Raw genomic sequence first — 12,765 nt, 5'->3', positions numbered from 1 at the left:
GCACTCCTTAATCTGTATAATCCCCATAAAATCATCCCTGAAAGCCATCTGAATTTTCCGAATGGTGTCCACCTGGAGGTCTCTCACAGTTTCTGAAAAAATTTGATGCAACAAAGCTCCAAATCGTTCAGACATTTATTTGCAACAAAAATCCGACGAGAGGGGTGGACCACTGCTCACACAAAGCCTGCTCACAGGCAAATGACGCAACCAACAGGTGTGAAAAAACTCACACATGCGCACGAAGGTTCAAGCTTGGCTGATGCAATCACACGTGATTCAAATCCATATGGTTTTTGCAAAAAATAAAAAGGTCGGATACTTTTCTAACAGACCTCGTATAATAGTAATATTTCCTATTCTGAAGTATCTTTAAATCCCCCTTCCAAATATACTCTACAAATATATGGACCTGATTGACAACCTAAAATATGTGATGTGATGGAAAATACTCCAATTTAGTTTTGCATAAAATATCCACATATGTATAGAACACACAGTAGTGTGTGCATGCACACACAAACACATACACACAGACACAATAGTATGCAAAGAAACATATGTTTAAGAAACATAATGAAAATTTGACCAGGAAAGTTGTGTAGTTGAATTTAGTGTTTGACCTTCTTGTAACCTTGACCTTTGACCTTGAGCTTGATCCTTTTGTGTACTGAATGGTACCTTACTAGGGCTGCTTATGTGTGAACTTGCAAGAGTCTGCGATGTAAACTGTGTGCTGCACAGCAAGTTAAAGGTGAAAAATGCAATTATTACAAACAACAACAAAAAAAAACATACATTCTGACAAACATATCTTATAACCCCAATGTTTGTCCCCCCAATGTTTGCCCACCCCCCACCCCAATATCTTGCCAAAAAATATATCCTAGGATATCTTACACCCTGGGGGTAAGATATCCAGGGGGGAAGATAAACTGTTACACCGGGTCATTTCCGGGGTGGGGTGGATGTGGGGCATGCTTTCAGACGGCTTTCAGACTGGACTTTATCAGTTTCAGGTTAGCTTTCCCCAGCAACTGTTTACAAAAGATGTAACATTTTGAACTTGTGAGCATTTTATAAAGGGACAGTCCGAAGACGCACGATGACACCGGTGGCTTGGCAGACGATAAATTGACCACAAGCCATTACGTTATGCTGTCATTTTGTTTACACAGCTCAGTTCCAGTGATGGAGTGAATGAAACAGGCCTGTCAAAGGCTACTTATGATGCATCACTGTGACTGACTGTATTTACAGTACTCAAAACAACCACGCTTCAGCAGCCCTCTGCCACGCGCCGCTCCCGCACTCATCTTCTTCAAAGCCTTCGCTGTGAGCTGTTTTTACAGACAACTTCAAAGCTTCCCTCCCGCAAACGGTGCTGGGAAAGGACCAGCAACAAGTCAACATGACCGAGGGTTGCTCTCTCTCACACGTACTCGCACTCTCTTCTCTTCCCTTGGGAAAAAAAAAAAACAACAAAAAAACACAAGCTTGACATCAGCGCTCAACAAGAAAGTCATTTTTATCTTGTGGCAGATGCTGCCGGTACAGTCTTATTTCAGATGGATGCTTTCAAGTGCTGCAATTCACAACTCCTCCTTGTTCGCTCACAAACAGCAAAGAAAGGCTGGAAAGTACGTCTCCAAAAAATGTTTCTCAGGTAGTTTGGCACTGATCGTTTTGTTTTGCCTCTTGGCAGCATGAAGCAATGGTTTGAATACAATTATTCACACCAACAGCAGAGGACGACTGGAATCTGAGGACGGTCCACCAAGACCTCTGCTGCAAATGTCTGTTCATACAATGTAACACTTCAAAGTGGGATTCAGAATGATTTTTGGACAATTGATTTACGACCCAGCCCAAAGTTACTCACTAAGTGTTCATTTTAACTGTGCACAATGTGAAATTTCTCACTGGTGAACCTCATTACATTCATGCCGATTGCCAATTAGAGTCTCCTCCTCCGGAGCCCTTGAGGATGTTTCAACTTTATTCTCATGCATCAAAGCTGTTGAAATTGATTTTACTTCTTCTACTTGTCATGTATGGCAGTTTGCAGGGGAATTAATGCTGTCTCAGGAAACTGTAATGATCCAACATTCAGGAAAATGTTCATTTTTCAGACAGTTTTACAGACTGGATTCGGTTCAGCACAAACATACTGAGAGAGAGAGAGAGAGAATCCAGGAGTTTTGAATCCACTACTCACCCATCAAAAAGGTTGCAAGATTCAACGCAGGTGCGGTCACGTCTGAAATATCGGCATGAAAGGCACTGGTCAGGCCCCGGGCCCCAGCAGCCGCCATCTGAACACATGCGGTCACACACCATCCACTTCTCAGCTGTAAAGGAAACAAACATTTACACAGAGAATTACATCTTTGCAATCGTCTGAAGGCAGCCTGACATATGCATAGTCAGGTCCATGAGTATTAAAATTTATTCATGCATTTTCTGAATCCACTTAGTCCTGTTAAGGGTCATTGGGGTGGGGGTGGGGGAGCTGTGTGTTCAAGACTTATCCAATGGCCATTGTACACCTTGGACAGTCCACCAGTCTATCACAGGGCCAACATGTGCATACATTCATACCCTCACTCACATGTATTGCCAATTTAAAGTCATCATTCATTTTGTTTGGAAAAGGGTGAAAACCGGACCACCTGAAGGGAAACCACACAAATAGAGGGCGAACATGCAAAACTCCACACAGAAAGGACCAGGTCAGATTACAACCGGGGAACTTCTGGCAGTGAAGCCACAGTACTAACCACTAAGACACCTCACACTAGCACAATGGAGTTGAAAGGAAGCAATCAATATGTGTTTGTATTGTTGATTTTCAGCTTTAATTGAAGGGGCTTAAGAAAAATACTGCTTTAACCTTTAGAGCTGTAACACTCCTGTGACAGGGTCAACTTTTGATCAGACAGATCATAATGTTTCACAGGTTTCTAGACAAATATATGTCTCACATTAAAAAGCTGAGATTGTTCTCAGCATTTTGATATGCAACACATGGGCATAATACTAAAATAAAGTACCTTGAAAGGGGAATAACTCAGGGCTCTTCGGGTTAATCATTTAGAAATTACAACATTTTTACACACAGTGCCTCCATTTTCAGAGGCCATAAGTAGTATTTTTTTATAGGCAGCTTTTTTTAGATGACTCAGGGGATGGATACATAAATATTTCCAAGTCACTAAATATCACTCATGCTGCATTCAAATTTTGGTGTGACAGAAGTGACAGAATTTAAATAGGATGTTCCATTGTTTTCACTGAGAGAAAGAATAGAAATTCCACCACCTCTGGCTGTGATCACAGTATCAGTGCACCATAAAAGCTACTTCCTGGGAAATGTTAAGATTTTTACAAACCAAAGTTTTATCTTTATCAGTATGGAATGAGAGCCACACAGTTTTACATTTGGCTAGTGTGAAAAAAATTGAGTGATATTCCAAAAAGAAACAAAACAGTAGCAACACTAACAGTTAACTTTTGAACCATCAGGGCCAGAGTTTCCTGTTTTAACATCATGTATCTTTCAATTAAACAAAGTATTGACCTTCTTGTTAACAGAAAAATTACAGTGTCTCACATCTTAAGAAGAACATAAAAAAATACAAACAGGTACTGTCAGCTAAATCTGTCTGCAATAGGCAGTTCACAAAAATTCAGTGAATTAGCAAGAAGGAGAGTAGTGAGGGAAGCCACCAAAACACTCATAACAGTTTGGACTAAATGCAGGCTTCTTGTGCTTGTGACTGAAGAAACCGCACACAGGGAAACTTTTATCTGTTACATCATCAGTTATAAAGCTTCCTGGTGGAGTGAAACCGAGGTGGATTTTGTTCAAAATCAAATCAAATCAATTTTATTTATATAGCACCAAATCACAACAAACAGTCACCCCAAGGCGTTTTATATTGTAAGGCAAAAGCCATACAATAATTACAGAAAAACCCCAACGGTCAAAACGACCCCCTATGAGCAAGCATTTGGTGACAGCGGGAAGGAAAACTCCCTTTTAACAGGAAGAAACCTCCAGCAGAACCAGGCTCAGGGAGGGGCAGTCTTCTGCTGAGACTGGTTGGGGCTGAGGGGAGAGAATCAGGAAAAAGACATGCTGTGGAAGAGAGCAGAGATCAATCACCAATGATTAAAAGTAGAGTGGTGCATACAGAGCAAAAAGAGGTGAATAAAAAGAAACACTGGATGCATTATGGGAAACCCCCCAGCAGTCTAAGTCTATAGCAGCATAACTAAGGGATAGTTCAGGGTCACCTGATCCAACCCTAACTATAAGCTTTTTCAAAAAGGAAAGTTTTAAGCTTAATCTTAAAAGTAGAGATGGTGTCTGTCTCCCTGATCCGAATTGGGAGCTGGTTCCACAGGAGAGGAGCCTGAAAGCTGAAGGCTCTGCCTCCCATTCTACTCTTAAAAACCCTAGGAACTACAAGTAAGCCTGCAGTCTGAGAGCGAAGAGCTCTATTGGGGTGATATGGTACTATATGAGGTCCCTAAGATAAGATGGGACCTGATTATTCAAAACCTTATAAGTAAGAAGAAGAATTTTAAATTCTATTCTGGAATTAACAGGGAGCCAATGAAGAGAAGCCAATATGGGTGAAATATGCTCTCTCCTTCTAGTCCCTGTCAGTACTCTAGCTGCAGCATTTTGAATTAACGGAAGGCTTTTCAGGGAACTTTTAGGACAACCTGATAATAATGAATTACAATAGTCCAGCCTAGAAAAATAAATGCATGAATTAGCTTTTCAGCATCACTCTGAGACAAGACCTTTCTAATTTTAGAGATATTGCGCAAATGCAAAAAAGCAGTCCTACATATTTGCTTAATATGCGCATTGAAGGACATATCCTGATCAAAAATGACTCCAAGATTTCTCACAGTATTACTAGAGGTCAGGGCAATGCCATCCAGAGTAAGGATCTTGTTAGACACCATGTTTCTAAGATTTGTTGGGCCAAGTACAATAACTTCAGTTTTATCTGAATTTAAAAAGCAGAAAATTAGAGGTCATCCATGTCTTTATGTCTGAAAGACATTCCTGCAGTTTAACTAATTGGTGTGTGTCCTCTGGCTTCATGGATAGATAAAGCTGGGTATCATCTGTGTAACAATGAAAATTTAAGTAATGCTTTCTAATAATACTGCCTAAGGGAAGCATGTATAAAGTGAATAAAATTGGTCCTAGCACAGAACCTTGTGGAACTCCATAATTAACCTTAGTCCGTGAAGAAGACTCCCAATTTACATGAACAAATTGTAATCTATTAGATAAATACTGTATGATTCAAAACACTGCAGCGCAGTGCCTTTAATACCTACAGCATGCTCTAATCTCTGTAATCAAATTTTATGGTCAACAATATCAAAAGCTGCACTGAGGTCTAACAGGACGAGCACAGAGATGAGTCCACTGTCTGAGGCCATAAGAAGATCATTTGTAACCTTCACTAATGCTGTTTCTGTACTATGATGAATTCTGAAACCTGACTGAAACTTTTCAAATAGACCATTCGTCTGCAGATGATCAGTTAGCTGTTTTACAACTACCCTTTCAAGAATTTTTGAGAAAAAAGGAAGGTTGGAGATTGGCCTATAATTAGCTAAGATAGCTGGGTCAAGTGATGGCTTTTTAAGTAATGGTTTAATTACTGCCACCTTAAAAGCCTGTGGTACATAGCCAACTAATAAAGATAGATTGATCATATTTAAGATCAAAGCATTAATTAACGGTAGGGCTTCCTTGAGCAGCCTGGTAGGAATGGGGTCTAATAGACATGTTGATGGTTTGGAGGAAGTGACTAATGAAAGTAACTCAGACAGAACAATAGGAGAGAAAGAGTCTAACCAAATACCAGCATTACTGAAAGCAGTCGAACATAAAGATATGTCTTCGGGATGGTTATGAATAATTTTTTCTCTAATAGTTAAAATTTTATTTGCAAAGAAAGTCATGAAGTCATTACTAGTTAAAGTTAAAGGAATACTCGGCTCAATAGAGCTCTGACTTTTTGTCAGCCTGGCTACAGTGCTGAAAAGAAACCTGGGGTTGTTCTTATTTTCTTAAATTAGTGATGAATAGTAAGATGTCCTAGCTTTATGGAGGGCCTTTTTATAGAGCAACAGACTCTTTTTCCAGGCTAAATGAAGATCTTCTAAATTAGTGAGATGTCATTTCCTCTCCAGCTTACAGGTTATCTGCTTTAAGCTGCGAGTTTGTGGGTTAAACCACGGAGTCAGGCACTTCTGATTTAAGGCTCTCTTTTTCAGAGGAGCTACAGCATCCAAAGCTGTGCTCAGTGAGGATGTAAATCTATTGACGAGATAATCTATCTCACAGAGTTTAGGTAGCTACTCTGCACTGTGTTGGTATATGGCATTGAAGAACATAACAAAGACGGAATCATATCCTTAAACCTACTTACAGCGCTTTCAGAAAGACTTCTACTGTAATGAAACTTATCCCCCACTGCTGAGTAGTCCATTAAAGTAAATATAAATGTTATTAAGAAATGATCAGATAAAAGGGGTTTTCAGGGAATACTGTTAAGTCTTTAATTTCTATGCCATATGTCAGAACAAGATCTAAAGTGTGGCGGGTGGGCTCATTTACATTTTGAGTGAAGCCAACTGAGTCTAATAATAGATTAAATGCAGTGTTGAGGCTGTCATTCTCAGCATCTATATGGATGTTAAAATCACCCACTATAATTATCTTATCTGAGCTAAGCACTAAGTCAGACAAAAGGTCTGAAAATTCACAAAGAAACTCACAGTAACAACCAGGTGGACGATAGATAATAACAAATAAAACTGGTTTTTGAGACTTCCAATTTGGATGGACAAGACTAAGAGTCAAGCTTTCAAATGAATTAAAGCTCTGTCTGGGTTTTTGATTAATTAATAAGCTGGAGTGGAAGATTGCTGCTAATCCTCCTCCTCGACCCGTGCTTCGAGCATTCTGACAGTAAGTGTGACTCGGGGGTGTTGACTCATTTAAACTAACATATTCATCCTGCTGTAACCAGGTTTTTGTAAGGCAGAATAAATCAATATGTTGATCAATTATTATATCATTTACTAACAGGGACTTAGAAGAGAGAGACCTAATGTTTAATAGACCACATTTAACTGTTTTAGTCTGTGGTGCAGTTGAAGGTGCTATATTATTTTTTCTTTTTGAATTTTTATGCTTAAATAGATTTTTGCTGGTTATTGGTGGTCTGGGAGCAGGCACCGTCTCTACGGGGATGGGGTATTGGGGGGATGGCAGGGGGAGAGAAGCTGCAGAGAGGTGTGTAAGACTACAACTCTGCTTCCTGGTCCCAACCCTGGATAGTCACGGTTTGGAGGGTTTAATAAAAATGGCCAGATTTCTAGAGATGAGAGCTGCTCCATCCAAAGTGGGATGGATGCCATCTCTCCTAACAAGACCAGGTTTTCCCCAGAAGCTTTGCCAATTATCTATGAAGCCCACCTCATTTTTTGAACACCACTCAAGACAGCTAGCAATTCAAGGAGAACATGCGGCTAAACATGTCACTCCCGGTCCGATTGGGGAGGGGCCCAGAGAAAACTACAGAGTCCGACATTGTTTTTGCAAAGTTACACACCGATTCAATGTTAAATTTAGTGACCTCCGATTGGCGTAATCGGGTGTCATTACTGCCAACGTGAATTACAATCTTACCAAATTTACGCTTAGCCTTAGCCAGCAGTTTCAAATTTCCTTCAATGTCGCCTGCTCTGGCCCCCGGAAGACATTTGACTATGGTTGCTGGTGTCGCTAACTTCACATTTCTCAAAACAGAGTCGCCAATAACCAGAGTTTGATCCTCGGAGGGTGTGTCGCCGAGTGGGGAAAAGTGGTTAGAGATGTGAACGGGTTGGTGGTGTACAGGGGGCTTGTGTTTAGAACTATGCTTCTTCCTCACAGTCACCCAGCCGCCCTGCTTTCCCAGCTGCTCGGGATCTGCTGGGGAACAGCTAACGGCGGCTAAGCTACCTTGGTCCGCACCAACTACAGGGGCCTGGCTAGCTGTAGGATTTTCCAAGGTGCGGAGCCGAGTCTCCAATACGCCCAGCCTGGCCTCCAAAGCTACGAACAAACTACACTTATTACAAGTACCGTTACTGCTAAAGGAGGCCGAGGAATAACTAAACATTTCACACCCAGTGCAGAAAAGTGCAGGAGAGACAGGAGAAGCCGCCATGCTAAACCGGCTAAGAGCTAATAGCTGCGCTAAAAATAATTTAGAGGTGATTCAGCAGAGAGGGTGCTTTAGTTAAGGCACGTGAAGATTACACTGTGAAACAAATCGTTATCTAGATCAATCTAACTGCGCAGATTAAACAGCTAACAGATACAGCAAAACACTGCTGTGCTCCGGAACAGGAAGTGATACAATACCGCAGTGAGAGCCAACCACCAGTAGAGGGGTTTGTACCTCAATACTAGCCCCTAACAACGGAAGTTGATGATTCTGGTCTCACACACAATCGAAAAGACGACATGATATTTCAGTTGGAGTTTGCCAGAAGGCACATAGGAGACTCAAGCGCAGATTAAAATTCTCTGTGTCACTCCACCACAAAGCTCTGAACGGTGATGTAGCAGGCAAACGTTGTACTGTGTGCAGTTTCTCCAGTCACAGTCGTAGAAGCTGATAACTCCTTCAGAGGTGTCATGCATGTCTCAGTGGCTTCCCTCATGAGGATTCTTTTTGTCTGCAGCCTAAACTTGATCTGTTTTCTTGTATTAAAATCCTTCTCTGATCCATTTCACCTTCAAGCTGTGATGATTAATACAACCGGAAAATGTTACAACATCCTCTGCTTCTGCAGTCACATCCACAGAAGCCGATGCCTCTGGTGGCTTCCCTCACTAATCTCCTTCATGCATTGTGGAGTAACAAGAAAAAGTGAGGACTTGGAGTGACATCTATATGTTGATTGGTCAGATGTGCGATTGCTTAGGTATAACCAGAGGCATTTATGTTTTATTAATTTTGTTTCCCCAAAGTTATTTATTGAACGCATACAGTAGTGTTCAGAATAATAGTAGTGCTGTGTGACTAAAAAGATTAATCCAGGTTTTGAGTATATTTCTTATTGTTACATTGGAAACAAGGTACCAGTAGATTCAGTAGATTCTCACAAATCCAACAAGACCAAGCATTCATGATATGCACACTCTGAAGGCTATGAAATTGGGCTATTTTTAAAAAAAAGTAGAAAAGGGGGGTGTTCACAGTAATAGTAGCATCTGCTGTTGATGCTACAATCTCAAAACTATTATGTTCAAACTGCTTTTTTAGCAATCCTGTGAATTACTAAACTAGTATTTAGTTGTATAACCACGTTTTTAATGATTTCTTCACATCTGCGAGGCATTAATTTTGTTGGTTTGGAACCAAGATTTTGCTGGTTTACTAGTGTGCTTGGGGTCATTGTCTTGTTGAAACACCCATTTCAAGGGCATGTCCTCTTCAGCATAAGGCAACATGACCTCTTCAAGTATTTTGACATATCCAAACTGATCCATGATACCTGGTATGCGATATATAGGCCCAACACCATAGTAGGAGAAACATGCCCATATCATGATGCTTGCACCACCATGCTTCACTGTCTTCACTGTGAATTGTGGCTTGAATTCAGAGTTTGGGGGTTGTCTCACAAACTGTCTGCGGCCCTTGGACTCAAAAAGAACAATTTTACTCTCATCAGTCCACAAAATATTCCTCCATTTCTCTTTAGGCCAGTTGATGTGTTCTTTGGCAAATTGTAACCTCTTCTGCACATGTCTATTATTTAAGAGAGGGACTTTGAGGGGAATTCTTGTAAATAAATTAGCTTCACACAGGCGTCTTCTAACTGTCACAGCACTTACAGGTAACTCCAGACTGTCTTTGATCATCCTGGAGCTGATCAGTGGGTGAGCCTTTGCCATTCTGGTTATTCTTCTATGCATTTTGATGGTTGTTTTCCGTTTTCTTCCACACATCTCTGTTTTTTTTTGTCCATTTTAAAGCATTGGAGATTATTGTAGATGAACAGCCTATAATTTTTTGCACCTGCGTATAAGTTTTCCCCTCTCCAATCAACTTTTTACTCAAACTACGCTGTTCTTCTGAACAATGTCTTGAACATCCCATTTTCCTCAGGCTTTCAAAGAGAAAAGCATGTTAAACAGGTGCTGGCTTCATCCTTAAATAGGGGAAACCTGATTCACACCTGTTTGTTCCACAAAATTGACGAACTCACTGACTGAATGCCACACTACTATTATTTGTGAACACCCCCTTTTCTACTTTTTTTTGTACTAATAGCCCAATTTCATAGCCTTAAGAGTGTGCATATCATGAATGCTTGGTCTTGTTGGATTTTTGAGAATCTACTGAATCTACTGGTACCTTGTTTCCCATGTAACAATAAGAAATATACTCAAAACTTGGATTAATCTTTTTAGTCACATAGCACTACTATTATTCTGAATACTACTGTATACGCATGAAAACAACATAAAAAAACATCAACAGGAAGCATGCAGAATTTGTTTTTTGGGATCCACTAGGAACTGAGAGTAAGGATCGAGTTGAGGCAGTTTGAGTGACAGATTAGTATTCCTCCTGGATGCGTCCCTTTGGAGGGTTTCCAATTCTACCCAACTGGGTGAGTTGTGGATATATAAAATCTATAGATTCATGCCTCAAAGAACGAGTGTCGATGTCGATGTGTGTCTTTGTGGATGCATTCAAATTTGCGTTTGTGAAAGTGTTAGTACAACTGAAGGCTGCCCCACCATGTGAGCAAACATTGGTATTCCCCACACAACTTCCATTAAAGACGGCCACAGTCACATCCTTAAGCCGTGTTCCAGGCCAACCACAGCAATCAATGCTCTTCATTGGACTCAGCTTGTTCTCCATCCAACAAATGACACCCACATCCCCGGGAGCATGGCCTGATGGGGGGTAAGCCCTTTATCATCAGCCAGTCAATGGTAGACAGGGGGTTGATCCTAATGAAGAAGCCTGTGTAAGGCATCATCGATCCCTCTCCAGCTCTCACAGCACACTCATTAAGTGGCTAATGATATCAACCACAGCCTGGCAGCACCACGAAAGAGTCGTGTAAACACAATGTAACAAAAAGTTCAATAAACCAGAGTAAAGTAACAGATGATTGAGGATAGAAACAATAAATGATGCCCTGTAGATATTATGGTTTTGTCATTGCATTCTGTTAGATCATGCCCAAACCAGGCAGACAAACCAGTCAACATTGGAGCTTACAAATCCTACAACTTGTGGATTTGGGGGTTGCAGTGAGAACTGGGGAAGTACAGTGCATCCGGAAAGTATTCACAGTGCTTCACTTTTTCCACATTTTTTTGCGTTACAGTCTTATTCCAAAATGCAGTAAATTCATTTTTTTTTTTACATCAAACAACACCCCATAATGAATGTACTCACACCCTTTGCTCAATACTTTTTTGATGCACCGTTGACAGCAATTACAGCCTCAAGTCTCCTTGAATATGATGCTAGGTGGATTGCTGCAGAGATGGTTGTCCTTCTGGAACGTTTTCCTCTATCCACACAAGAATACTGGAGCTCTGACAGAGTGATCAGCGGGTTCTTGGTCACCTCCCTGACTAAAGCCAAACTGTCACTTGCACAAGCTTGATCCTCACACTGGCACACCATCTGGTACACCAATAAGTAAACGCATCATAAACTGTTGTAAACTGTGCAAGGCTACATGCCAGTGTGCAAAGAAAATTTTGAAATGTTCAAAATTTCTGGCACACATAAATTTTGTGCCACATGCATGACCTAGTCATGAACATTGCATAACCTATTCACAAACAGTGTGTGTCACTGCGCATTGTCACGCATTGGCTCAATTAGTCGTGAAGTGGGCGAGTGGGGCCCTGGCACGAAGAGTTCCCATATAGTTTGCCGGCGGCACAAACACTTTGCAAGTGCCACGATCTCGACACTACACCAACTTCCCGCATTGTTTACGCACCAATCAGCGATGACCGCGCAACCTTCATGCATCAATCAGCTACGGCTGTGCACTCTGCAGTCGCGTATAATGAGCCCATCACCAGTCCCGATACATTTCTCTTCTCAACAGTAAAGAAGCTACAACTGCCAAGAACAAAAAAGAATAGCAAGCCCAGCAGTGGCTGGAACACTTGAAGAGGAAGAAACTGAGATAGACAGACAGCTGGAGTCAGAGGTTGCAAGATGGAGAGGGCTATTCCTCTCCCTTCATCTGACTCAAGTGTGGAATTTCAAGCACCTCGAGGAATGAATGGAACAATGTGATGCCTGCTGTTTTATATAGCGTGGCTTCAAGCGAGACAATGTGGGACCAAATAATGCCATGCAAAGCGGTTGTTGTAGTGCATGCTTTTGTGGGAACAATGCACGTCATGTGTACCATGTCATGCACTGTACATAAACAATGCACCAACAATACTTCAATGGGGTATAAATCAATCATGCAATAGTGTGCCATTGTGTGCCAATGCACACCATTTTCGGTCATGCATTGCATGAAAAGTGCGTAACTTATGCATAAACATGACGTGAACAATGTGCAATCTAGGCTTCATGCTTTTAAGCATACCATCTAAATCTAAATGACATGCATTGGCATGATGAATTGCACAGCAGTGCAGAGCCAAAATTTGCGTGTGTCAAG

At 41.1% G+C, this 12,765-nt stretch overlaps 1 protein-coding gene across 1 annotated transcript in view; it reads right to left on the bottom strand.

Annotated features, from left to right (window-relative positions):
• Window positions 1–12,765, bottom strand: part of LOC117517414 (receptor tyrosine-protein kinase erbB-4-like) — an 886,935-nt gene that overhangs the window by 218,514 nt on the left and 655,656 nt on the right. The window contains exon 13 of the mRNA XM_034178423.1: window positions 2,219–2,351. Coding sequence (XP_034034314.1) covers window positions 2,219–2,351 — 133 coding nt within the window. The remainder of the gene's footprint in view (window positions 1–2,218; window positions 2,352–12,765) is intronic.

The sequence above is a fragment of the Thalassophryne amazonica genome, chromosome 1 (genome assembly GCF_902500255.1).
Source record: "Thalassophryne amazonica chromosome 1, fThaAma1.1, whole genome shotgun sequence".
NCBI classification, from domain to species: domain Eukaryota; kingdom Metazoa; phylum Chordata; class Actinopteri; order Batrachoidiformes; family Batrachoididae; genus Thalassophryne; species Thalassophryne amazonica.
The sequence above is the reverse complement of the archived record's forward strand: the minus strand, read 5'-3'. Positions and strand labels throughout refer to the sequence as shown.